General features: G+C 40.3%; 1 protein-coding gene across 4 annotated transcripts in view; it reads right to left on the bottom strand.

Annotated features, from left to right (window-relative positions):
• Positions 1–129: 129 nt before the first annotated feature.
• Positions 130–27,780, bottom strand: part of AP2A2 (adaptor related protein complex 2 subunit alpha 2) — a 50,555-nt gene continuing 22,904 nt past the window's right edge. The window contains exons 3-23 of one of the 4 annotated variants that reach the window (XM_033003383.2): positions 26,235–26,377; positions 25,477–25,670; positions 23,496–23,625; positions 20,298–20,399; positions 18,775–18,883; positions 18,114–18,261; positions 17,503–17,671; positions 16,212–16,349; positions 14,798–14,980; positions 13,685–13,782; positions 13,280–13,511; positions 12,273–12,446; positions 10,202–10,365; positions 8,383–8,460; positions 7,395–7,477; positions 6,566–6,655; positions 5,653–5,776; positions 4,726–4,842; positions 4,463–4,532; positions 3,695–3,829; positions 130–2,883 (exon numbers count right to left, since the gene is read on the bottom strand). In XM_033003383.2, the coding sequence (XP_032859274.1) occupies positions 2,806–2,883; positions 3,695–3,829; positions 4,463–4,532; positions 4,726–4,842; positions 5,653–5,776; positions 6,566–6,655; positions 7,395–7,477; positions 8,383–8,460; positions 10,202–10,365; positions 12,273–12,446; positions 13,280–13,511; positions 13,685–13,782; positions 14,798–14,980; positions 16,212–16,349; positions 17,503–17,671; positions 18,114–18,261; positions 18,775–18,883; positions 20,298–20,399; positions 23,496–23,625; positions 25,477–25,670; positions 26,235–26,377 (2,759 nt within the window). In that variant the 3' untranslated portion in view covers positions 130–2,805. Of the gene's footprint in view, positions 2,884–3,694; positions 3,830–4,462; positions 4,533–4,725; positions 4,843–5,652; positions 5,777–6,565; positions 6,656–7,394; positions 7,478–8,382; positions 8,461–10,201; positions 10,366–12,272; positions 12,447–13,279; positions 13,512–13,684; positions 13,783–14,797; positions 14,981–16,211; positions 16,350–17,502; positions 17,672–18,113; positions 18,265–18,774; positions 18,884–20,297; positions 20,400–23,495; positions 23,626–25,476; positions 25,671–26,234; positions 26,378–27,780 lie in introns of all 4 variants that reach the window. The other 3 variants (XM_033003382.2, XM_033003384.2, XM_033003385.2) reach the window with 3 other exon arrangements.

The raw sequence follows: 27,780 nt of genomic DNA, 5'->3' as shown, positions 1-27,780 counted from the left end.
CAGGTTTTTTTTTTTTTTTTTTACAGCAGATTATTCATAACATGTGACCAAACACACCAACAAAAAAGCCATAAACAAACTCCTTGGGGAAGAAATGATCTGCAGACTCAACTGAACACAAGCCACCAGTAGTTTGCAGAAAAGAATTTACTATTACACATAAACTGTTGTTCCACAACAACCATTTCATGCAAGTATTCTTTACACTTCCATGCCCCCAGACAAAAAAAAAAAAGGACAGTTTGATTACTGTTCTAATCATTTATTTAGTCTTAATACGTTCTTCTGATGAATATAGTCTAATATATAGTCTCCTATATGAAAATTCTTCACTTAATTTGACAGAACTTTGTTTTGTACAAATAAGACAATCACCATAAATGTTACATACTGGAGTGTAGGTCAAGAATGAACATATGCTACCTGTTTTGCTATTCAGTTATTTTCACATGTCAATGCCTGAAAATACTGTACTTAAAAACAATAACACTGTTTACTGCAGAAATTACTTTGCTTGACAGGATACATCACTTTGGTAAGTTAACCATCATTCACAAAAAAAGAAAAAAAAAATAATCAAGTATTTTTCCTTAATTTGTTCACTTTTCTGCCCACGGCTTCATTGAGCTGACATTTAATACAAAGTGTGAACAGTCATAAGTTTAACACAGTCACCACTGAAAAGACACTTTCCCTTACCCCCCTCCTTTGCACATTTTTAATGCACATTTTAGCACAGTTTGAACCAAAGCAAAGTAAATCAAAGTAGTGCAGTGTCTCAATGTGTCCTTTAATGAGGGCGTAGAACATTTTCAGGGGGACAGATATACAACAGGATTTGGGAAAAATTAAATAGAAGCTCCTCCCCTGTCTTTGCTAAGACTCCCTTTAGTTCAGCACTTCAGATTTTTAATGTAGCAGCCAACAGCACGGTTGAGATAACAGGACTAAGGGAGACATACGGACAAAACACAAGGTAGTCCATCAGCACTTTGCCATCTGCCCAACCTGACTGCAGGAACTGCTCCTGAAGATTTTCAAAGACAATGTTTGTGATCAAAGAGTCTTGATTAGCTACTTGAAAGGCCATAAAAGGGCCAATTGTTCCAAGAGAACTTTTGCAGAAAGACCAGGACTATAGCCAAGTTTTCAGTCATAACATCCATAGTTACCAGCCATTTGGGGAAAAAAAACCACAACAAAAAACCCTCCTCAAATCCACACACCACAGCCAAACCTTTGTTCCTCATTTTTCACTCGCACTCAAGTACAATTGCCAGCCTCCAACCAAACCAAATTATAATCAACCCAGTTCCATCACTTTAACTCCAAGCACTGAAGGAAAAAAAGCCAAGGCACACTCAATCATGTAAAATCCCGTCCCCTGCTGTGCACCGGGCAGCACGACAGGAGCCTCATTTAAATGTATTTTCAACATCATCACTATCACTCAGAACCTTTCCTTCACGGGCACGCCTGGCTGTTTGTGTTGTGAGACAGCAGTCCCGGGCTTCCTTTAAATAACCTTGAGGAGATCTCCATCCGAGGTTCACTCCTCAGCTTAGTTCATCGTGACCTGTAGTACCCGCCGACAACCGCCCGCAGTTTCTAACTGCACTACCTCACCTGCTTTCTCTTAGCAGCCTTTGCTGTAGCTCAAGGCTCAGAGAGCGTGAGCCGAAGTCGCGTCCACTCACTTCTGCAGGGAAGCTGCAGGGCGTTCGCCCATGTGGAACGAGCTGCAAAGGCTTCGGTTGCGAAAGCCACTGTAACAGCTGAACATTTTTGGGCCTTCTCTTGGCCTCACCACAAGTCTCCTACACCCCGGTGGATATTTTTACTGCCACCGCCAGACAAGAAACTGTGCAGATATCAGTTACTCAGCCTCTCGAGCTTTAACATTTCTGTACACTGGGGAAAAGAATATTGTTTAAAATTACATTTTCATCTGAAAGAGTACATGCCTTACAGCCCTTCAAGGGCCCATTTCTTCCCACTTCTCCTTTTATACAATACCAGACTCTGCAGTCCTAATGATGTGATAAAGTCTGATGGGAAACAGAAAAAACACAGAACAGAATATTTAACTTCATTGCTAGTCAAACCGAACAAGCATGTACTCACTCACCACCTACCAGAGAAGCTCACCTCATTTGAGGCATTCAATCCACTTTACAAAGATCAGGAAACATTAAGATGTAAAGGATTACAAGATTCATTCTTTAAGACTCGGGTCCTGTGGCATTTTTCAAATACAAATATCAGTGACAATCAACATAAATGTTCACGTGAATCAGATTCAAACGTATCCTGGAATCTGCCCTTCCACCCACTACAAGACCTGTGGCAATGTTCAACTTCACGAAGTTTTGACTCTACATTAACATCTGAATTCACCTTACTGAGCAGCATTACCTTGGTTTCCTTCAGCTCAGGGCAGAGGGAGTACCTGTTAAAGGCACCAAGGCAGAACGTTACTGGCCATTTCCAGTTGAAATCCTTGGTTACCATTTCTAAATCAATTTCCCTTTAACAAGTTTAAAAGCCTGACCTCTGCAAAAAAAGGAGCACAAGACAGCCCTCCCACCCTTTGTGTAACACACTAAAAGCCATTTTTAATGTAAAAAGTCACTTCCATGTACTGTACATTTTATAATCTTAATTTCAAACAAGGGTCAAGTCCTATTAAGGCAGGGAGCTGGCATTGGTTAACATTGCAGTACTCAGACAGTGATGTACAAGACATTTATTTGCAGTATGATGACAGTGATATAAATGGAAAAACCAAAACTGACATGGTTAATATTAAAACTGTTCTGACAGCAATTCACATAATCTCTGAGATACAGCTTCTTTACTTGTTCGTAGTGTGAGCCTATACATCTGAAAAAGAACATAAAATTTTATTTACATGTGAAACAGTTTGGCATTAAACAAACGCACAGACAACTAGCGAAAGCTACCAGTTATCTCTTAACCTTTTTGTAAGATTTGGTAGGAAAAAGACCTCAAGTTAAAACATTCAGAGGCAGCCAGCCACCGAGTGATACAGCTTTTTCAAATCATCAGCTGGAGAATATCTTCAAACCCCTGTTGAGTTACCACTGCTCTTATATTTTTAGGCTTTAACAGCAAAGTGTCGTCCAAAATTTTTCTTTAAAAGGAATAAATGTTATAGAAAAGTCTAAAGACTCTCTACCACCACTCCTTCAGAAAACAGGAGACTTACCACCCAAAACTTATTTTCAGCCCTGAGTTAACTTTGATAAAATCTCTATTGAAATGCCTGAGGAAGAACGTTCTTAACATTGTGTTCATTTGCTTATGTTTTCTCTTTTGGCCAATCATTCTTTTATAAATTTAAAATGGCAAAGGGAATTATACTTAATCTTTCCAAGGTGCACGAAACAGAAACATTAAATGTTTCCAGCCTTCAAGAGAAGATGAGACTCCACGGACAGTCTGGAATAACACAATGATCTCTTCCAACAGGAAAGAGAATTGCTACAAAGCAGCAGCTTAGCAAACTGGGCCTGGAGCAGCTGCTCCAATTCCATTTCTTGTTGGAGTCTGTAGCCATAATTAGCTACTGCAAGAGTGATTTTAAATCATTACCTTAAGGAGTTTCAGATACACACAGTTATTTAGTTCAAACAAGAACTTGTATTGAAGCTGTAGATACTTCAACAGGTACCTGTGCCTGGAGGTTGGGTTCGAGGCGCAGCAAGCATCCAATCTGAGTAGTTTTTGTATGTATGATACCAGCACCGACAAAGTTAGCAGGATTGGGATCTACCTCCTCAAGTAGGGCTGATCCAAAGCCAATTATCTATGAAAGAAACCCAGGAGATTTAGATGTGGGGACAGTGGGACACCAATACCAAGTCTACCCAAGCACAGCCACCACCAACCAGAAACAAGTAGGAAACTAATTTTTATTCGAAGTTTTCAAGACATTAAGGATTATCCAATACCAATCTAATTACAACAAATTTTTGAAGTGACAGAAGAACTCTGATCATAAGCTGTTCCTGAAAGAGGTTCTCAAAACCAACTGAGAAGTAAGTTAGATTCAACATAACTCTCCCTTCTTTTTGATAAAGCCATTCCTGTCTTACACTAGTCACCTCTGTTTTGTCAGTGCTACAAAAAGTCACTTGTTTTCTTTTCTAACTAGTAACTCTAGCATAAAGCAAGGCTTGAAGCATCTTCTGATTCAGATTTAAGCACTGAATTAGTGTTTTCTTAAATAGCTTCAAGTTTCCAGCTGCTATTGAAGACTGTATTTAATTCAAGCCACGCTGAGAACAGTCCATTCAGCCCAGCACTGCCAAGGGCCTGATACACAACACGGACTCAAAGTTAACCAGGATGATCCAATCGCCGTGTAAACCAAGATGAACAGAATTTGCTTAAACCACTACCCTTACACTACGAGTTAAAAACACCACACAACACCCACCTTTGCTTTTGTGATCTCTGCATCCATTGGGTGTTTTGCTTTAAAGATATTCTGTACTTCTTGTTTCGGACTGCAAGACAAGGCAAGATCAAAACGTGCATTAGGTGCAGCACTGTTCAATAGCAACGGATTGTGTTGGGAGTTTATAACTCACAGGATTAAGCACAGGATGGGGCACTGCACCAGCTGCGTTCACAATATACCCTTTTGCTTCCCTTGGCCCACCACAATAGCCCCAAGCCCAAATACAGACAAAGGCTTACTTGCTCAGTTGCTTCCAACGCTGAAAAAAGTCTTGAGAAGACATCTCTGTTGGCTGGAAAAACTTGTTCAGTGTGATGGGTAATTTTACTGAAAGATTTTGGAATGTTCCGCCATACCTGCGTGTGGAATGGAAAGAACACCGTGTATGCAGCACAGCGTCAGCAGGCTCTCAGCCTAAATCAACCGAGCAACTGAGGATGAACACTAAGGTGCAATTGTGTAGGATTAAAATCCATGAACTGCAGATAATGGTATTGCCAAGATACAGCTTTAATCCATCGTTACATAGATTTATTTGCTCTGCTGAGATGTCAAGTGAAAGTGAATTGGCAGAATTTCTAATAATGATCTCTCAGTTTCACCACAGGTTGTTAATCTTCCAGATAGCCCCCAAGGTGTGAAAACACATCCCTGTGAAAACATACTGGAAAGAGCCAATCGGGATCAGAACGCCGCAGCCCAGAAATCAGAATTTCCTAAAGGCTGATGTTGAGTGGACATAACAAGATTCTATTTTTGCCTGCACGCATTTCCAGTCCAAGTTGTTTGCAGAAATGTTCTTGGGTTCCAGAAGGGAGACGTAACTGCGTATATTCCTGTCAAGATCTCTTAAGCAAACAGGAAGACTGCTGTTTTATACGGACAGCAGAAAGAGAAGTCAGGGAGACATTTTATCAGTAGCTGCTTCTTGATTAGGTTTTTTGTTGGGCTGTTTTTTTTTTTTTTTTTTTAAAAAAACTACATTGTTCCAAGGGGATTCCCTACCTCCCCTAGTAACTTAAAGCTTAGTTGGCTCAATTTTTCAAGTCAGCTGTCTACCCAAGGCAGTTTTATGTGTCCATATCCTACTCTTCAGTCAGAGGACCGGGACAAAGTTAACATCTTTCATCCAATTAATTTACTAGCACGCGAATCCTGTGTTTTACCTGAATTGAATGTTCAGGATTGGAGCTTCCATGAAGTCTGACACACATTCGATGTTTACGACCTGCTGAACCTGTGCACCTCCATCCACTGTGGGATCAACAGGTTTCGTCTGAAGATTCAGGCATAAGAAGTGCTTAAGGAAACTGATCAATGAAGTGGCAACTTTAAAAAAAAAAAAGGCAAATCCTCCAGTAATCTATGTGAGGAATTAGCATCATGTCCACTCATTCTCTCTATGTTACTGAATACTCACAGCTCTCTTGAACATCAAAAAAGTTGTTTTGTTTTTTTTTTTCCATATTGACACACCTAGAAGCAATAACCCCCACAATTCTCAATTATTTAGATACTCTTAAAGAAAGATGCCCTCATAAAGGTACGAAGGCACAGACAGACTTCATAATAGACACCACTGGATGTGAATATTACAGTGATGCTTTGAGTCAAGCAAGCTTGACCCAAGCCTCCCAGAAATCCTAAATTTGCAATACCAAGTGTTAAGGACAAACTGTAAATTAAGAACTTATTTTAAAGTATCCTCAGCTTTGTGTACACGTACTCTTCCACCTCCATCTCAAGCCTGAGGTTATCCGCTAACACAGGACTTGAAGGACACCACACCTGTATCTCTGCTACTTCATGACAGTGGGGAAAGCTACAGAGTTACATTACATATTTATTCAGCCAAATTTCTCCTTATTTCAACAGTAAATTTGTGTTTGGAACCAGAGCTTTAAGGAGAGAATGTTACATCTCTCCGAGACTTTTTCTTTCTACAAGAACTTTAGAAAGTTATCAGCAAGTTTCTCATTTCTTCATGTTCAAGGACACCATGCCTTGATCCAGCAGCTGTATTGTCATTTTGTGCTGTATAAAACACAAAGCATAAGAACACACTTCATTTAAGGATATTTGACTGCAGGTCATCTGAGCAGATTACTGTTGGAGTAAAATTCAGGAACTGTGTTGATGTCTTATTACCATAGAATATGAACATACGTCCTAGAAAGAAAAGAATAAAAGACAACAGAATCCGTAGGTACGTCACATGTAATCATATTAAACTATTTGTGCTTCAACTATCTTGTCTTTCTACCTTTCTTTAAAGCAACTTTTAAAAACAAAGCATAATTTCCACGGTTTATCTTAACAAGATATTCACAGTTCAAAATGAAGTAACAGAGTAAAACAAACCATCAGACCTCTCCCACAGTAGCTGCCACACAGGCAGTTAAATAATCAGTGGAAGTCTTTCAGTTGCCAGAGAACATCACTTTTTATGCAAGGAAGCTATCGTGGTACCAAAAGTGATGCAGAAGGGGAGAAGCAAGCAATCCTAGTGCTGGCCTGTGTTTGATTCCCAGCTTTTGCCTAGATGTTTCCTGTATCTTGTGCATTCATGCATTATGCTAGACATGCCTGACACATACTGTGTATAATATTATTACAATAAGCTATACTGTAAAATACAAAAATTGAGGAGAATGGTCCTCTTGCAGCTAGGCAGCAAGAGCTGGAGCTTACAGTACCACTTAGCACTCCCATTTCATCTCAGCTACCAAAACAACCCAGAAGTTTAAGGGAACAAGAACCCCCACAGAAGCCAGGAACACACAAATGGGTTACACCTGAAATCACATTTCCCTCTTAAGCAGATGAAAAGTAAGTCCTATCTGCAATATTGCACCAGCACTGGGGTTGATAATGCAGACAGCTAACCACTTGGCCTGGAAGAGCTTACCCAGGTTCTGTCGAAATTCAGATTTCAATCCAATTTGTAGCAACTGATTTTCAAATAAGACTCCATTATTTTTACACACAAACCTAGGGGAAGAGAGGGAAAATGTGTTTTAAATTGAGCCATATTAAACAATATTTAGAACGACAAAATTCAGGGTTTACACAGAGGATGAAGATTGTGGTTAACCTAGAGTGCATCAGTCTGTGAGAGAGGCCTTTGCAGAAAACTGCAGAGTTAGAAAAGACAATTTTACAACCGAAACCACCACTTGTAGGACACTAAAAGAACTGAATTTTTTATTTGATAAGATGCCTGAGAAACTATGAAGGAAGCCACAATATGCTATACATACACACACTGTCTATAAAGGACCATGCAAGAGACTAGGATTTTTCTTATTCATATTCTTGACAACTTCTGAAACTCATTAGGCTGGTGTAGAATTGAAAAGTTTGAGGCTTTGACTGTTTAAACCTGAAAGAAAAAAGAATCCCTTGTTTTATCACATAAGTCAACTGAGAGCTGTATTTTATTTTTTTTTTTCTCCATTTTGAGAGAGGAAGCCCATTCTGCAGTGATTTCAGTCCTTTCTGTCACCCTTCATTTAAAATAGATGAGGTGGTCAGCAAACATCAGCTTTTTGCATACAAGGCACTTAAAACATACTCCCAAATATCAGTACTTTTGACAATTAACTCTTTCATGGTTCTCCTTTATTTGTGAATAGTTGCAAAACTTAATATACAACTGGTATTGCCTCATTTTAGAGCAGTGTGTGATAACACTGACTCGTAAAGGCGACTAACCCGTGTATTCATTCATGAGCTTGTCATAAAATCCACAGCATCTACAGAGGTGTTCTAGTCACAAGTCTGACAGTACATGTTTCTCTAGTTTTGCTGGTATTAAAGTTAATGCACAATATAGTTTTGCTTTATAACTATATTCTGGAAGTTGCCCAGCCTTGCAAGGTTTTAGTATTGCTTACTTGTGAAAAAGCTCATCAGCATCATGCACAGTATCAGCTGGTTCCTCAGAAACTACCTCAGATGAAGCCAGGTCAGGGCTAGTTCAGGCAGCACAAAGGAAGAAAGGCAGTAGCGACAGAGATAGCAGGAGTTAGTAAAGACAGCTTAGTGCTTAGTTATTTCTTTTACCTCCTTCCTCAAAAATGGCACTGCTGAGTTTAATGCATGAAAAATTTATTAGCTGCCCTAGCTCAGTACACCTACAAAGGTTTTAGGCATTAGGCAATGGTTTTCCCCCGCTTCTCTCCCCCACCCCACCCCTCCCTGATTGTTAGGAACCAGCAATTCTCCCCCAAGACAGAAGACAGCTGAAGGTGTTCAGTAGCTTAAGTTTACACCTCAAAGAACCAAGTCCTTTCAGGTGTTTAACTGTGACAGCAAAGAAGTTTTCGTTCATACCCATAAATGTAGATGTATATTAACTACTACAAATGCGCACATTGAAGCGGAGGCCTCAACCACCGTAGTGGCACTTCTAATTACAGCTGCACAGTCTGTTCTTAAAAACACACAAGTGTAGGCAAGAGTATACGGGCACACAGAGAATGACTTACCCCAAGTATCAGATTAGAAACAAAAGTGACAACAGCACTAAAAAGAAGCAGGAAACTGTAAAAGGCAACTTCTCAGTAACATTAGAGAAGCATTTCATCATCTACAGAGAGACCAAGGGGTTGGGCAAAGCTATACTTTCTTCTGCAGAAAGAGAAAACTCTTTTTAGGTAACTTTTGCTTATGAAGCTATTAGCATTGGTTTCTTTAGAAGAGGAAAAAAAACCCAAAACCTCCAACAAGCTTGTGTAGCTTCTTAAAGTCTTGCTATTGTGTAGCATGATTAAACATCACTTACTGCATTCTAAGAGAAATACAGGATTCAAGTATTAATCACTGCAAACCTGCAACAATGCATTGCCTAGGATAAAATTTTGATGAAAGTCTCAATGATCCAGGCAGATTAGTTTCACTAATTATGTCTTTTATATTAAGATGCATGGCAAATCTGTCATGCCATCATTCAAAATTTGGTCCTTGACAACAGTAACACATTTTTGGCCAATAAGATGACAGATTCTTAAAGACATTCTGTGATCTTGTGCTATTTATTTCCAAAATTTTAGCCAAATAACATTTGAGTGTAGCCACAGAGGCTTTTAATGTTAATGGGATTAAGAACATATTACACCTTCACTACACTTGGTAATGTAATTAGAAAGATACTGGCATCCAATTCCCTTAAAAAAAAAAAAGCAAAGCACTTGTGGTTTTTTTTTCCCCCCCCTTTTCACACCTGTTTGTCAGACAGTAACAGAACAATTTAAGTTTATCTTGAAATTCTGAGAACCAGTACCTCTGGATATAATCCATTTCACTGTTTCAGTATCAGCTTGCCATAAGTGGAGAGACACAAGAATACTTAATGGAAATAAGAGAAGAATAAACATATTCATATCAGGCCAGAAAACCCCCAAATTCAAGATGCACTGAGATGCACAAGAAGCTCTAGTTTAACAAAGAAGCAAAACCAGCATGAAAACTAGGCAATACTGTGTGGCTAATATCCTAATGTTGATTACTACAGTTTTTCCATGAGCAGAAGTATTCAGTACAGATAGCACATCCAGCATAGAGTTCAAGAACACCTCTCGCTGCACAACTACCACCCAGGAATGCATTCAAATAAGCTGGAACAAAACCAAAACCATTGTAGGTATTTTTTTCTCTAATCCTGTTTTAGCAGACAAATTCCTCTTCAGATTCCTTACAGGGTGACTTAATTACCTCGCAAAGTTGTCATCAGAACCAGGAGCAAGAGGTGCAACTGCAGAAGCTGAATCTGAAAATACATCCACCAGCAGGCTACCACTAGAGGACGGTGGGGGAGCTGAATTGGTGAGAGGGGCAGCGCCCAGACCCAGCAGATCCGCAGATGGAGAAGGAGTTGACTAGGGAAGACAAGACACTTCGGAGTTACACGACAGCAAAACTAAAACAAAGCTGTCTCTCTTGCACAGACAACTAAGCTACAGCAAAGCGTCTCTCCCCACCGCAAACCAGGCTTTGAATGGACGTAGTAGGCTTCACGAATGCAGTTACCACCTTGCATTTCAACTTAAGCTCATTTATAGATGTGTTTTTCTTTTTTTCCTTTGAAGAGTTATGTCCATCTAACCATTAAATAAAAAAACCAAAATTGATCTGTCTAGAATCTGATTCTGCAGAAGAAAGATGACAATGTTTTTCCCCCTTCTCTTCTCCCCTCTTAGCTTCAAGAGAAATTAATTACTGTAGGGAACAAAATACAAAGGTGTTTTCCTTTCACGAAGAATCCAGCAAGAAATGCAGTGGCTTCTACACAAATCTAAATTAAAACATCACAGCATCTTTAAAATTGACTATCAGTTTAGTCCTGGGTTTCTGAAGCTTGGCAAACCTTAGAAACAATGTAAAACCTAACCAGCAAAAAAGCAGAGCCCGTAGCTAGTTCAAGCTGCAAACACTAAAGGTAGAGGCAGGACCTTTGAAATTTTTTTTTTCTCCAATAGAACAAATTAAGTAGCCAGGACACAGAATCAGGCAACGGAGGTCGTATATATGTGCCCAAGTCACGTGCAAGAACAAAGCATAGGCTGTTAAATGAAAAGTTCACGTATTAGACATTAGCAGCTGACAATGTGCCAGGCAGGCTGAAGATGAATCATGAGATGCATTTGGATTGAGCCTGAAATTCTGTTTTTGTAAACCAACGCAAAGTTATCATATATTTCAAAAACTGAATTTGATGCAGTGTAATGAAAAATTTCCTGGAAAAATTTTTCAGAAGCCAATTGGTAAGAACTACTGAAAACCAACAGCTGAAACTCCAATTTGGAACACAGTCTTGGCATCAAAGCCACAGTCACACCAAAGGCACTGACGAAGGCAGCATAGCTGAGTTTCTTACACGGCTGCAACCCATAAAGCAAAGCTCATATGCATGTAACAATTTTAACTGCCAGTCACCTCAGACAATTTGGCATGCAAAAACTTGGCAGCTTTTCTGCTGGAAAGGTATTTCTGTCCATTCAAAGATGTTTCGCTTGGAACGTCTACTCATACATACTGCAATGACTAAGAGTTAAAGGATTATGGTTCAACAAACTGGGCAGGGAGTATGCTACAATATTTCCTCCTCTTAGGTAATCTACTACTACATCTCAGATGTAATTACAAGTTATGATAGTCATTAAAACCAGAAACAAGTGTTACATAATGGGAACAATTCATCCTACCAGCTTTAACTGACAATAAAATGATAACTTTCAACTCAGAAGAAACGAGACTGCGGCCTTATCTACCATAACTGAACTCAAATAGTACTGTCAAATAAAGAGTTAATAAACATTATATTGATTTAAGGATAGCCACCTTAAGTGTTGTCCACTTCTAGCAAAAACAACAACAACCTGAAACAAGATGCAAAATATCTACCATGTTAGACAAAGCAGAACAACGGCTGAAAATTTGAAATTGAAGTTCTTTCTTTTAAATATATTAGTTTTATCTCACCTTCACTGCAATTTCACCAGTAAGAAAATTCCCATTTCTAACTTTACAGCAATATTTTTCAAAGTAACAATGTAAAAGGGATTTATTTTAGGCTGAAGTCAGTTTGTTCCCAAAGGAACAATTGCAACCAAGCACGTGGTGGGGGGAAAGCAGCTGTATGTTTCCCTGCTACTTTATAGCAAATACCCACAGTCTTAGATCTGAGATGAGAAGTTCTAAACCCTAAAAAGCCACTTTAAGGAAACCATTCTGTTTTTCACCTGCATGCCATCTAAATGAGTGAAGTAACAGCTTTTAAACTCACAACAGCACTGGCATTGACAGAGGCAGGTTCAGCGCTTCCGTTCATATCAGAGCTCCTCTCCTTTTTGATCTCTTCCAGGTCAGTAACTGTGCCTGGGCCTTTCTTCTTCTTGAGCTTAGCCAAAATAGAAGATTCCCTCTCTGGAAAGGGGGGCATTTCTTCCAGCACCGTAGCCTTGTCACAGGGAAAAAAAAGTGTATTAAACTTACAGAAAAAGCCAAACCAGCTTCTGAGTCTTTGAAGAGATACACCCTTACGGATTGCATAAGGCAAAAGCAGAAGTGATTATCCACATAGAAGATGACTATGCAGTTTATTGTACAGTGATGGAGTAGACCTGCTTTTTATATGTATAAAAAAAAAATATTTAAAGCTTTTTGAAACTAGTAAGAGAACTGAAGCATATCACTTCTCTGATAGAGTGCTATTGAATTAAAAACCAAAATTAGATCACAGCAGACATAACGGTCTTTAAGTCAAACAGACCTAGACTGAAACCACAGAAGATTACCCAAGGATCTAGTCAGATAAGCATTTATTAGTTGTCATGATGACTACGCGTGCCATGCTCTGGCCAGACGTGAAAGCATCAGGTTAAAGCACAGTGAACTTCTAGTGACAAAAAAAAATAAAAACAAAAAAAAATTAGCAGAATTACAAGTTTCCTGCCCACCATCAAGGCCTCAAAACAAAACTCTAGCTTTTTGGTTTCTGAGTACTGTAGGACCCCATACCACATCAGCTTCCAATGGCTTCCCAGCTCCAGATTAGCATGCTTTAACAGTCATTTGTCCCACTAAAGCAGTAACAACTTGGATTTTAGCTCTAAATTAAAGACGACTGCAGCTGAATTAGGTAGACTAAAAGAATGAGTGCCCACATTGCGGATCCTTAATCCTGCATTAAGATCTCTGAGCAATCAGGTAAGGTGTAGTGGAGTTTACTTGTTGACAGAAGACACAGCTAAAGAGTTCCACATAATAAAAACAAATCATTGTTATACCTACCAATATATCAGTACTGGCAATAGTACTGAGCCTCAAATACTCAACAGCTCGCTGCTGCAGCTCAACATCAGCATTCTTAAGCTGACTGTCACTGCGCAATACATCTTGAATTGTAGTTTTGATTTCTGGAAACAGGTTCACAAACTTGATGTAGGTAGACAGAAGCAGAGCTCGGGTAGGAACACTACACAGATGAAACTTGGAATGTAGCAAGTTGAACTGGATGAGGGGACTTAAATGATGAGAAGAAAAAGAATTTGTTCAGTTTTTGTAGACATAATTCTTAATGAATTACTAGCAAGAGCTGATTCATTCCTTAACTGGCCTTTAGGAGTATTAAATAGGCATTAGATTCTTTACAGAAAGTATTACTACTACAGTTCAGTATTTTAGAAAGTATTTTACCTTGATCTTGGATCACCTGCTATCAGATTTCCAAACTCTCCCAAGATGTAGCCACCTACTTTTACAAGATTCTCATGGCACGCTGGAGCTTGAAGGGCCTGTAAGTACACATCAAGTAGTCATCAATCCGGAGCGTATCCAAAAGATCAATCTTTTCTGTCACTTCCACAGCATCCAGTTTCCTAGTCTACTTTCCTGTAAGAGCAGGCCATAGGTCTAGGCACTACAGAGCACTTACAAGAAAAGCATGATAGGTGCTATGACTTAATAGAAGACCCTCCAGCGTAAGTATTACTTAGTTATGAGCACTCTTAGGCTCATCTAGCAGCACTGTGGACTTCTGAGGACAGTCACAGCTGATTAGGTTTCCCCTTATGTCTTTAGGGGTGTCAGAAGGGTATTAATATACTTAATTCAAACCTTGAAAGAACATGATGAAGTTGTCCAAGATAAAAATACTGTCTTTACTGAGGATGAAGAAAAACATAGCAGCAATGAGTTCTGAAAGTCAGCTTAAATATTCAGGAAAGGAAACAAAAAAAAGTGGAAAGGCAACTTGAAGAATCCAAACAAAGCCAGAGCAACAAGGCCAGATATTTGAAAGTGCTCTCCTTTAAGAGTTCAAATTCCAGTTTTATCAGAATGGATATATGCTTCCAAAAGGATCATCAAGCTATCATTTTGAGTGTTTTGGATGCATGCAGAATACTCAAAAAAGCAGCAAGCCACCCTGTAAAAGGCTTCTATTTTTACTACATTTCAGTAATTTTCCAGGTACTGTAATTTCCTTACTAAACCATCCATTCTATGCCACCTACCAAAGTATCAAAAAGCCAGCGTAACCCACCTTACCCTCCCTCACCAAAACCAGAATGGTACCAGGTGCATTCTACATTAAGCCAGAGAAGCTTCTCATCAACTTAATACAGTCTCTGGCTCTGAAAAATCTATGCTGCTAGTTTTACAGAAAGCTTCAGCAGCATTTTGTTGAACTACTCAGGATCATATTTTTACTCCTCCCTAACATGGGGAAGCATGCACACACCTGCTAGATCATGTGTTTACTTAATTCCTACCTCATTTTGAAAGTGAATTGAAAACAGTTAGTCTCACCTCAAAAACAGTCTTTGCTGCATACCCTTGAACATCATCCCTGTTGATGACAATCTGAATAACTCGATACCACACTTCTTCACTGACATAGTCACCAGCAATGCGAATCAGATTCAAGATGGTATCCACATACCAGGTATAATCCACTGCATACTTCTCAGCTAGAATTGCAACTTTCAGAACCTGAACACACATAAGAGAATAAAGAAGGTTGACTAACTTATAAGCTGTGTATTACGATTCACTTTCATATGCCCCCAGTGATACCCCATGGTAGTCCAGAAGCCTCAGTTTCAGATGTGTCAGAGCTTGCTCCCACAGCTGAATTCTGCGCCAGAACACACCAGTCGCCAGATACATAATGGTTTCCCCATAATGCATTTTAGTATGTTGCATCTGTGGCTTTTCAATGGTGTAGCTAAGCTATCAAGAGCAATTTAGTGAACATTTTCTGTTTGCTATAAAAATACCACCTAAACCATCACTGAGACAAGACCAAGTAGGAAATTGGAGACTTCTTCAAAAAAAAAGGTGGAAACTCAAGTCAGCGGAGACAGACCAGTCACCAAAATATAGCTGACTTGAAAGTCATGCTAAGATTCCTGTATCTTGAAGCAAAGAATCAGCATAAGAGACCTCCACATAATTTATCATTTACACTGACTTAATCTTTTAGGAGTTCTAAATTATCAGAATGAAATTCATATTATCTGCCAAGTAAGGGTAGATTGCCAACAACAAGACAGTGCAAGAGGTAAATCAACTAACACTGTATTCTATGTTAACTTCTCCGATTTTTCCCCAAGAAACTTTGGCACCTAACTAAGCTAAGTGATTACTGTAAGTACAGGTTTTGGCTACCATTCTAACAAGGTTGTTAAGTGAGCATTTCAACTCTTGCATTTTTTTCCTGCTGAGAAGGAGATAGATATCATGGCTGTCTTTTAGCTGATTACAACATATTGTTTTTGAGAATCCTTAGACTGAGAGAATGTTCTCACAGCATACACAGTATGAAGTTCTACCTACAAGTAAGTATTTATCACACTAATTTTTGAAGCTATTAAACAGCTGACTAGAGTAGGACATAACCCTCACATCTAGAGATGGCATTTCCTCAAGCACTCATAAAATTCACTTCACTTTCTATACGCAATGCTCTGAGATGAAGATTAGTTTTTTAAATTCCTGATTTCTAAGGTTTGTTTTTCCCCCCCTCCCCCACTAGTTTAACTTAAATGAAGAACATTCTTTGCTATTAGACTACAAACTTAGTGGGGTTTGATTTTTTTTTTTTTTAAAACCACTATGAAAAAGAATCTCCATCAGAGACTATCCAGCATCCCAATCAGTAAATGATACAGATGGTGGCAAAACCAGCTATGAAAAAGATAAAGAAGCACAAGTATCTCACAATTTCTTCTCTAATGGAATAATCAGCAGTCTCCAAGTAATTCAGCATTTCAGCCACAATCTGCTGGGCGTTGCTCCGGTCACACATGGCGTACAGGAGATCTACAGCTCTTTGTCGTACACTTACATCTCTCTCAGTCTGCAATAAGACACACAGCAAAAGATCAGGATGACTTCATCTTTATTTGGAAAACACAGGCAACTTACTGAAGAGATAAAACTACTATAATCCACAGTCAAATTTAAAACAAATGCATTTTCATAACCTTTCAAATGCAGAATGAACACTGATATACCCTTCACATAAACTATGAGTTTTTCATGTTATTCTCACTTTCAGGCACCTAGAAAGAGGTCACTGGAGACTGAGACAGCTTCCTGCTTTTAAATAACATGACAAAAATACAAATTGTCAGGTTTTGTTTCTGTAGTGTACATATTCAAATCTGTGCAAGTGCTGCAAGGATGGAGGTGTTCGTACAGAATACCCCACTATTACCCTAACTGGGGTGAATGAGTTTGTGGTCCACAGTGCACTGGGTAACTGGTGCCACTGGACACAAATGAGCTAATAACTGGCTGAAATCAAATTGTCACGAGGCCAACAGTCAATTAGTTACCTGCAGGTTTCGTGTCGGGCTTGCCTTGTATCAACAGATGCCCAGATAGGACAGGTATGTACTTTAGACAAGTGTATTAATATCCTACAGCATGAGCTTGGAAGAAAGCAACACATGTAAACGCTGAAGTGTGCAAGTAAATTTACATGAAATGAGTCATCTTCTTTCAACTTCTGCTTTTTCACATAAACATGGCCTGGGAATGTGTCTTTCTGGCTTCTTGACTTTCTGATTCTGCGGTGGAAGTTGATCTGCTCTACTGCTCCCCATAAGCTACTGCAGTGAAGAAACAGTGTCCGATGCCAGCAAGACAGTAATAAAACACAGTCTTCTCAGCATTCTCAGTTTTGAAATTCCACATTTTGAAAGAATTATTAATTTTCACTCTACAGCTTAAGGAGATACCAAAGAGCTATAGGGGCCACAGCTACAAGCATCAGATTTAATTTTAAACTGTAGAAATAAACTGAAGCTGACCTCTGTTGTTGTCAGCACAGCAAGATTTTGCAGGATTACAGAAAAAACCTCACACAGGCTCCCGAGAAGAACTCATTTGGTCCCCAAGTATTATCAGCTTAATCAGGGATGGGGGGCTTGGGGCAGCGGGGGGAGAGGGCGTTGAGGCAGGGGAGACGACAACACTCAGAACAGACTGCACACTTAAAAATTTACCTTCAATGCATTGATAACTGTTTCTATGTGTGTTTTCACAGCCTCATGTGAGAATTCAGAGCTGGCAAGCGTGCACATGCTTTCCAGTGCTAGGTAACGCAAATTAGTTTCTCGGTGTTGCAAGAACTGACCTAGCTGGTTACAGGCACGGACTAGTAGATTTGGCTCACTGCACAGAACAGGAGAGAAAGTGAAAGGGTTAAAAGCAACAGGTTTGAGAACAACCAATACAGAATACTATTTCTGCAGCTGAACTTTTTAAAAATGCCTCAAAGTGTCTGCTGGAATGCCCTGCTGGTGAAATGAAAATTCAAATACTGTGAGCAAATCGTATCTGTTGGATTAGAATGGTGGAGTCAATACAACATCCCCAAAAAAAAAAAAAAAGCAGCAGCAAGAAACAAAGCAATAAAAAATATGCTGACAGCAACACAGTTCATTAATACTGTTCAATTCCATTGCTGTGGTTGTGTTCTAATCCAGCAAGCAACTTCATTTCCTACTCTCCTACCCTTCCCACCCCAGCAGAATTCCATTTGGTGTTCAAGACAAAGCCACGGCTCTTCAGTTAAAAAAAATCCTCTCATAATAGAAATATTCTCACTGCTCACCTGTCATGATGTATAATTAAGCTTATTGCCTCAAACAGCACAGCATTCTTTGCATTTGAGTGTTGTACTTTTTTTGACTTTGGTGGCTCCTGTGCTTTGTTAAGAATAGTTTCCAGGCATTCTGTTAGACGACCACGTACCGCCGGGTCTTCTGGAGAAGAACAAGCCGTTGGACAACTTCATTTTGCTCAACACCCTAATCCCTACCTTAGGCCTTCCACCTTGCTAAATCTGAATAAACTGAAGTATTCTGATACATTAAAAGCAGTTCACCATCCCCCAATATACAGTTAGCAAAAGAATTCTAAGCTACAGTTCTGTCTGGGTGAGAACAAGTGCCAAACATGATCTCCACTATAATGTATTTAAAGGCTTTAATACAGTTGATAACATTCAAGACTACTTAAAAAGGCAGTTGCAGCTGGTTTGTAAGATGCAGCCTGGTTTGACACTTTGCTCTAAGCTACATGGCATTTTGAACGATGTTAGTTTTAATTTTAACAATTTTAGATTGTTAGATAGACACTCAAGACTACAGATTTCAGCATCCTTATCTAAGACAATGTGCTTGCACTCCAAGTTACAGTAACACTACAGCGCCGTAGCTCTTGGAGACAGGGTAACGCGTAAAAGATGACCACTGTTGCGATTTGTGCATTACCTGGAGGTGGATAGCACTGTAACAGCCTCAGAAGTTTCACAGATAACCAAGGAGCAGGAACAAAATAATACGTATAGTCCTGAAGATCTGTTGATGCAGAAGTTACAATCTGTAAAATAAGCAGATGACATAACTTCATTAGCTGACAAGTGATGCACAATCAGGATAAGCACCCAAAGAACACTGTAGGTCACCTACGACAAAACTATGCCGCTAGCAATGTTTAATTAGGTGCAAATTGTCATACTATGATTGTATCATCAGTCTAGGTTCCTTGGTATGAGAAATTCAGTTTTACAGATACAGCAGTCTAGGAAGTTTCTTCTTGGAAGTACACTTGCTTTCTTAAGAACCGAGATGACCATCTTGTAACACCAAAACATTTAACTAGAAGCTTGACTTCCTTTGGTTCAGCAATTCAGATTCAGCCAACAGAACACCTAAATATAGTATTATAGATGACTGCCAATACCTGAACCTGGCATTCAAGCACAGGACACTATGACAGACTGCACTAAAGCAGAGGAACCAACTAACACCTTCAGTCATATTCATGCTCCAGATCAAAGAACAGATAGCTTTCACAGAAGAGGTTTATATGCATAGCAAAACGTGCAAAGAATTAGATAGGTTTCAGAGGGAGTACCCCTCTTCACAGATTTATTTTCCACTTTTGCTTCTGGTGTAAGCATAGTTTGACACTAGCTTTGCTCAAATTTGCTAATTCTCGCCGCTCTGTTACAGAACAGGTATGCAATTGCCTCAGCAGTCCCCTGCTTTCAAGTACTAGACAAAGTCTTCATATTTGAAAAGAAATTAAATTTCTCTGAACTACAAGTAATTTTGGGTATAGCACTGCATAAATCTGGGTCTAAAGTACACTTGTGAAGTAGTATCCTCCCATGTCTTGTATACCTTCCAAAATACAAAAATCAAACAAAACATGAATGTAAGTTTTCCAGCATGAAGATGCCAACTTACAGAAATGTCTCTCCACTCCTCCCTGCACCCCCTGCCCCTGCTTGGCACCCTATACCCACTTACAGATTATCAAATATTTATGATAATTAATCTAGCAGCAGCTCAAAAGAAGGAATAGGAAGAAGCCTCATCTTGTAAAAAGCTTAGATGAAGTCAGAAGTACGAGTTGTATTTTTGAGGGTTCTGTGCAAAAGTTTGCAGATTCAGTCTTTGATGCAACTACTCTTTGGTGTTATAGTAACATAAAATGAGGATTAAAAACTCCACAGCCTCTTGAGGACCCTTTCAAACACAAGTAGCTGAGAGAGACAGACACCTTTTTGCTACACAGACTTGGCGCACAGCAAGGATTACACCAAGAAAGTTTGGGCAAGCCAATACAGTTTTCTGGCATGATAAACTGAGTTTTAGAAGAGGTTAGCTGAACAAGCTACATGAAGTGAAACTGAATCATCTTCTCTTTTAATGGTACGCTCATCTGACCTCGAGAGCTGAGTAAATTAAGCAACAGTGAAGTTTTATCAGGTTATCATCGGACTCACTCTGCTTAATCTAGACACTGCCAAGGAGACTGAAGTTTTAAACTCTTCTGGGTTCTTCTGTGCCAAAGTGGTGATCAGACTTGTAGCTGCAGTAACCACACCCTAGAAAAACAACAAAGCAATACATTCAATTTGGTAACAGTTTAAGATGCTACCCATTAACACCTTTCACTTCAAGTATTTTTTTAATATACAACAAAACTAAGTTTATCCCCATGAAAAAGTCCCACATTAAAAAGCCCTTTATTTGTCTAGCAGCTAGACTAATTACACGTTTTCAAAATCCAACAGGATTTTCAACAACTTGATATTCTGCCTGGCAGAGTACCATGGGATAAAGCCCCAGAGGGAAGAGGGGCCCAAGAAAGCTGGTTAATATCCAAGGATCAACTCCTCCAAGGTCAGGAGTGATGCATCCCAACAAAGAGGAAGTTAAGTAAGAACATCAGGAGGCTGCATGGATGAACAAGTCGCTCCTGGACAAGCTCAAACACAAAAAGGAAGCCGACAGAAAGTGGAAGCAAGGACAGGTAGCCTGGGAAGAATAAAGAAAAACTGCCCAGTTAGCCAGGGATCGGGTTAGCAAAGACAAAGCCCTGTCAGAATTAAATCTGGCCAGAAACATCAAAAGCAACAAGAAAAATTTCTACAGGCACACTAGTGATAACAGGAAGACTAAGGAATATGCGGGCCCTCTCCAGAAGGAAATGGAAGACCCGGTTACCCGAGATACGGAGAAGGCTGAGGTACTCAACGAGTTTTTTGCCTCAGTCTTCACTGGCACGGGCTCCAGCCACACTGCCCAAGACCCAGAAGATAAAGGTGGGGACTGGGAGAATGAAGAACTGCCCACTGTAGGAGAAGATCAGGTTCGAGAGCATCAAACCTGAAGGTGCACAAGTCCATGGGACCAGATGAGATGCGCCTGTGGGTCCTAAGGGAACCAGCGGATGAAGCGGCTAAGCCACTGTCCATCGTATTTGAGAAGTTGTGGCAGTCTGGCTAACTTCCCCCTGACTGGAAAAGGGGAATCATAACCCCCGTCTTTAAAAAGGGAAATAAAGAGGACTCGGGGAACTACCAAGGCCAGTCAGTCTCACCTCTGTGCCTGGCAAGATCATGGAGTGGATCCTCCTGGAAACTGAGCCAGGGCTCATGGAAGGTAAGGAGGTGATTGGTGACAGCCAACATGGCTTCACTAAGGGCAAATCGTGCCTGACAAATTTGGTGGCCTTCTACGACGGGGTTACAGCGTTGGTGGGTAAGGGAAGAGCGACTGACATCATCTACCTGGACCTGTGCAAAGCATCTGACACTGTCCTGCACAACATCCTTGTCTCTAAATTGGAGAGACATGGATCTGGTGGATGGAGCACTCTGTGGATGAGGAATTGGCTGGGTGCTCACACTCAGAGATCTGTGGTCAGTGGCTCCATGTCCAAGTGCAGAGCGGTGACGAGTGGCGTTCCTCAAGGTCGGGGCTGGGCCCGGCACTGCTCAACATCTTTGTGGTGACAGGGAGAGTGGGATCGATGCACCCTCAGCGAGTTCCCCGGCAGCACCGAGCTGGGTGGTGGGGGGCACGCTGAGGGCAGGGGTGGCATCCAGAGGGACCTGGGCAGGCTGGAGAGGGGGGCCCGGGCAAACCTCGTGGGGTTCAACAAGGCCAAGGGCAAGGTCCTGCCCGTGGGTGGGGGCAATCCCCAGCACAAACCCAGGCTGGGCCCTCGAGGGGTGGCTGGAGAGCAGCCCCAAGGAGAGGGACTGGGGGGGTCGGTGGGGGGAAAACTGCCCGTGAGGCAGCCCCGTGCGCTCGCAGCCCAGAACCCACCCGTGCCCGGGGCTGCAGCCAGAGCGGGGGGGCAGCAGGGCCAGGGAGGGGATTCTCCCCCTCTGCTCCGCTCTGGGGAGACCCCCCTGCAGTGCTGGGGCCAGCTCGGGGGCCCCCAACAGCAGAAGGACCCGGAGCTGCTCGAGCGGGGCCAGAGGAGGCCACGGAGATGCTGGGGGGGCTGGAGCAGCTCCCCTGGGAGGCCGGGCTGAGAGAGTTGGGGGGGTTCAGCCTGGAGAAGAGAAGGCTCCGGGGAGACCTTCGAGTGGCCTCCCAGGGCTTAAAGGCAGGGAGGGACTCTGGATCAGGGGGGTGTAGGGATAGGATGAGGGGTGATGGTTTTAAGCTGAAAGAGGGGAGATTTAGATTGGATACGGAGAAGAAATCCTTCCCTGTGCGGGGGGTGAGGCGCTGGCCCAGGGTGCCCAGAGCAGCTGTGGCTGCCCCCTCCCTGGAAGGGTTCAAGGCCAGGTTGGACGGGGCTGGGAGCACGGGTTCCTGCCCGTGGTAGTTGGAACTAGGTGATCTTTAAGGTCCCTTCCAAACCAAACCAATTCTATGATTCCACAATACTGCTATGCTTGCAGAACATTTCATGCTATTTTTATATTAACTTTGTCTCATGTTTGGATAGTACATCTAAAATAAGAGCGTTATATTAAAAAAAAAGCCCGGGTGCAAGTTGTCTTATTACACAAGAGAAGCATGAGTAGAAGACATAAGATTCAGCATAACATCCAGGAAAGAATTCTGACAACCCAACATGAAGAGAGGGCTTTGTACAACTCAAACATTTTATATTACTACAGACCAACACTCTTATTACTGCTGAAACACAGGTCTTCAACAGCCTTGACTTCATAAAGGCAGGGGGGGAAAAAAAAAAAAAAAAAAAAAAAAAATCAAATCTCTTATCTAGAGCAATAGGTTTTTCAGAACCAGCAAAATAAGAATGACAACATGGACACCACAAGACAAGGAAGTCCAAGCACTGACAAAGCAGGTCCTGCATTTTCAGTGCAGGTCTAATCTTAAAAGGCCTTGGAAAATTAGTATTACACCAATACAACATGCTTTAGGATCACAAGACACAAGATTAATTTATGCACAGCCAGAGCAGAAGAACAATTTGTGCACACCATACTTACCTCTCCAAAATGTAAACATAGCTTTATTAAAAATTAATATATACAGCAGTTAAATAAAGGACAACAACCCCTTCTATTTCCTTCCCCAAGACTGAAGAAAACAGCAACCCACTTGCTTGAAAGACTCAAGAAGAAATAAATTAACAGTGTATTTAACAGCAGAAGTGACGTCATTCCCTAGACAGAGTAGGCCCAAGAAGCACAATGACACTGATTTACCAAGTGCTGGTCATTAAGGAGGTGCACCACTCTAGACGTCCAGTCTCCCATGGGGACAAGGTCAGGAGAAGTTCTATATAAACGCAGCAAGCAAAGGGCAGCGCTCTGCTTCACACTATCCATAGTATCTCTGCAAGACATAAATATGGATTTAAAATACAGTGGTGAAGTCACAGCAATACTTGCAGGCCAGCATCATGCTAGCCATTGCACTGACTCAGCATCCCTAGCCAGGTAGCAGCTTTTCAACAGAAGCTGAAACAGAAGTTCACTAAATTCTTCTTATGTTACAATAGTTGTTGTTGTTAATTTTGTCCAGCAAGTTTAACTAGTCAAGTTTTCAACCATATGTCTAGTAGTCTCTATAATGATAGTTTGCAACTTAAAGTGACATTTCACATTGTTTTATCAGAATTGAAAGTTCATTAGATGAGCACAGGCTCATCAAATGATGAGAGCAAGCTGCTTCTAAGCTGACTCAAGTCAAACAGTTAACATACACTATATTATGCATGCACCCAAAGCTGCATCTCCTGAAATGCAGGACCCATCAAATATAAATCATTAACTACTCAACAGTTTCAGTACCTACAGCTAGCATGTAAGTCAGCTAGCTATCATCAAGCACGCAACCCACAAATCTATTCACCTTGCCATCCAGGCTGCTGGCACAGAAACTGACTATTTTAAGAGCAGCATGCTACTATTCTAGCTCAGTGAACTCCCTTTCACAAAGTAGTCAACTAAGCACTTTGTGTGTTGTACAAACAACAGCCTGAAAAATGCACAGAGCATCAGTAAGGAAAGTTTTGAGGTAGTTTATACTGTGAAATCTTGGTCAGATATTCAGAAACCTCCACATTCTCAGTAAAACTTCAGTCTACCTGTTTACCAATTTTCTATCTCTAAACATGTGCCCTTACACAGGGAACTCCCTGTCTGAGAAAGGTGCAATTATGGGATAGCTTCTGCCCCATTTCTTCCACCAGACCAGGCCTGTGCTGAGCATCAGGTGTTAGCTGCTCATTCTTCTCTTTCTGGCTCATGCTACATTTCAGCTCTGCAATATAGGAACAGTTCTCAAGCGGGGCATTATAGAAACACTGTTTCAAGAGCTCAGAAGTATCTCCTAAGACTATTGCCACAATTAGATATCATCTCACACCCTTCCTCTTGTCGCCAACTCAGACAGTACGCATAACAGACAGTCAGAATTAGTGTTGCATAAGCAAGCACATTTCCAACATTTGCAAGCTGCAATGCTTGACATTTAGGGTATTAATACAGTTCTTGCGCAATGTGTTTTTATATTAATGCAAGACATCAGTTTGTTATAAAACAAGATCCATGCATATTCCAAAATATTTCATATTCATAAGAGAGTTTAAATGCACTGTTTGCACTTGGACATTTAAAGTTTCAAAATAAACTAGCCCTACAAGCACAAGTTTCATTTTAGATTTACTTAACTACAGTTCCAGATGTCTGCCAGGTCTGCTTGTTTACATGGCTAGCAGAAGCAGCAAAAAAGCTCACACAACAGAATATTCTCACATTTCTTATAAAGTCAGAACCATTTAAATGAGAGCTTCAGTTTATAACAAGATTTGTAGCGTACATATATATTTAGGCTCATTTATTTCTTCTTTTCATCAGGAGATACAAGGAAAGTAAAACATACACACTTCAGGGGTGTTCGCTGCCACACAGTTATACAGAACAGAAATTGGATGACAACAAAGCTCTTGAAGCATACGGAAGATACTGACGTAGTCTTAATTTCCGTGTTGTATTTGTGCACTTACACAAGCAACTCCATGCTCAGATGTATCAAAGTATCCGCAGTTACTGGAAATTGTCACTATCTGTACTGCAAGCCCAAGGCTGTATAGCTTTAAGCATGGATCAAGCTGCTACAATGGAACTTGGTTGCTGCAAAGGTTTATCAATGTTGTATTTGAAGGAGGCATGTCATACCTACCCAGCTACAAGTATTTTTGGAATTTCTCCAGCAAATGCTTCTGCCATCTCCCGGCTACCCACATTAGCAATACAATGCAGAGCAAGCCCCATGAAGGTGGGGTTTCGGCTGGCCAGATCGTTCTTGATCGCGTTGTTTATTAAACGAATCAGCTCACTGTTAGAGTTCACTAGTACAGAGATGAAGAGATATCCCTGTGATTCAGAAAAAACAAAAATTAAAATTGATTTTAGCTGACATAATTTATGTTTTCTGTTAATGCCACAAGTAATTCTTTGAGACATACAGTTCTCCTCCAATAGCAAACATATGGGCAGAAATAGATATTTTAGATAGCAGAGCAAAGTCTAGAAAGATTGCAGTAAAAAAAAAAAACAGTTAGTTTAGCATTACCTTAATTTATCAGCTTTTAAGTGTTTCAATATTTCAGCACATACTCGAAAGATCCTTTTAGGTGAATGGGAGCAAATCAAGACTTTGCTTTATTATGCAGCCACTAGTAAGTTACACGTACCTGATAAACACAACCTTACCTAGGAAGGTTTAAAGAGACATTCTGAAAATTAAAAGGTTACTTACCTTTGAATGCAAGAGTCAAGGCAGATTCTTAACAAGAGTAATAATTTTACCCAGAGTGCACACTTTAGCTTTTACAATTAGAAGATTCCCTGTGCACAAAGGTGTTTAAATTTCAGAAGAGCTGCTAGATCCAAAATAAGGCTTTAAACCAGCTTTTCTTTTACAGACTGAGTACTCACAATTTGTTTCTCTGTGTATCTATTGGAACTGAGCAGGTTTACAGCCTCCATGTGACCAAAGTCAATGTCATGCCCCAGGAGAAAGATGAAAAGCAGTTTGCAGACATATTTTTTCTTACTGTAACCATCCAGAGCCTTGTCGCCTGGAAAGCAAGGAAACAATGAATTATTAAGCCTATATTGTTCCTGTATATGGTTCCTCCCACTCCTCAATTCCACTGAGGTACCTCATTATATCTTACAAGACTTACAATTGTACCTGACAATTAAGATTGACATTTGATTCACTATGTATCACGCTATTTAAGGGACAAACTGAGGGTTCGACTATTGCAGTACTTGAATTTCACAAATTTTAAATGTATCATTCCAGCTTTTATTCACTCTACAGTGAGCAAAATGCTAAATATATCCAATTATCTCTGACTTAAAGGACCATAAGCCTTCACATCATTTTGTGCTAAATACATGAAAGTTACCACAAATCACTGTCATCAGATATCAGACAATCAAAAAAACTCCTGGGTTTTTAAAAAGAATATGCCCAGTACTAAAACACAGGTAGCTTGTAGCTCTTCCCTTCTGAAAAAGCTGAGCTGTCACTGAATAAACAAGACTTTCACATGATACTAGTTTAAAATATTTATTTAAATCTGAAATTCATTTGTAAGGAAAAAAAAAATCCACCAAAACCTGATGAATTTAGTGTTAATTCCATTTACCTTTATCTATATCCTGTCATGAAATAATGCTGTCATCTAGTCCCTGAATTACCCTATGTCCTTAAAAGTATTTTCTTGCTAAGAGGCAGTACATACGTGCTTGCTCCATTTTGATTTTCCTGCTTCTGTTAAGAGCAGCTATGTCTTCCATACACTTGTTCTCTTGTTAAATCAATTATCAAACCTTTATCACAGTAAAAGGTCTTAATATGCTTCCTGAAATGTACCACAGTAGAAAACTCAGTAGCAACAAAATAAAAAGAGCAAGTCCTTTCAGATGGACAGAATGATAGAGGTATATCCCAAAGCCTTGAAAAAAACCCACATGAAATATGATTACCGGGAGAGCTTTAAAGTGTTTGTGAAATGGAAGTATTCACAAGTGTTTCAGTTTTAGAAAAAAAAACACAACCTAAATAGGTTTGGCCTTATGTTGCGGTATTGCTGTATTTTGGAAGCTTATAAAAGCTACATGGAACAGTAGAGCAGCTTACAGCTCATCAGGCAGACCGCTGTTCCTGAAGACAAGGGGGATATATAAACAAAGAATTTGCCAAACATTCTCTCCCTACCCCAAATCAGGAGATAAGAGTATCAACCCAATGAAGCAAGCCTGAATGCTAGAGAGTTCAATCAGGGTAACAAAATTTTGATAGATGCTGCTGCATAAAAGGCTATATAAGCTCCTTAGCCTCTGCATTCTGGGCCCAGAATAACCAGTCTATCAGATCAGTGTGTATTCCTTTATGATGGGCAAGTTCAGCCAGAACAGCACTGCAAAAAGTAAAGCTTAAATAAGATATCCCTAATTCCTTGTCCTTACC

The sequence above is a fragment of the Tyto alba genome, unplaced genomic scaffold (genome assembly GCF_018691265.1).
Source record: "Tyto alba isolate M040663 unplaced genomic scaffold, T.alba_DEE_v4.0 Super-Scaffold_8, whole genome shotgun sequence".
Classification (NCBI taxonomy): domain Eukaryota; kingdom Metazoa; phylum Chordata; class Aves; order Strigiformes; family Tytonidae; genus Tyto; species Tyto alba.
This window is presented reverse-complemented; position numbering and strand designations above follow the sequence as displayed.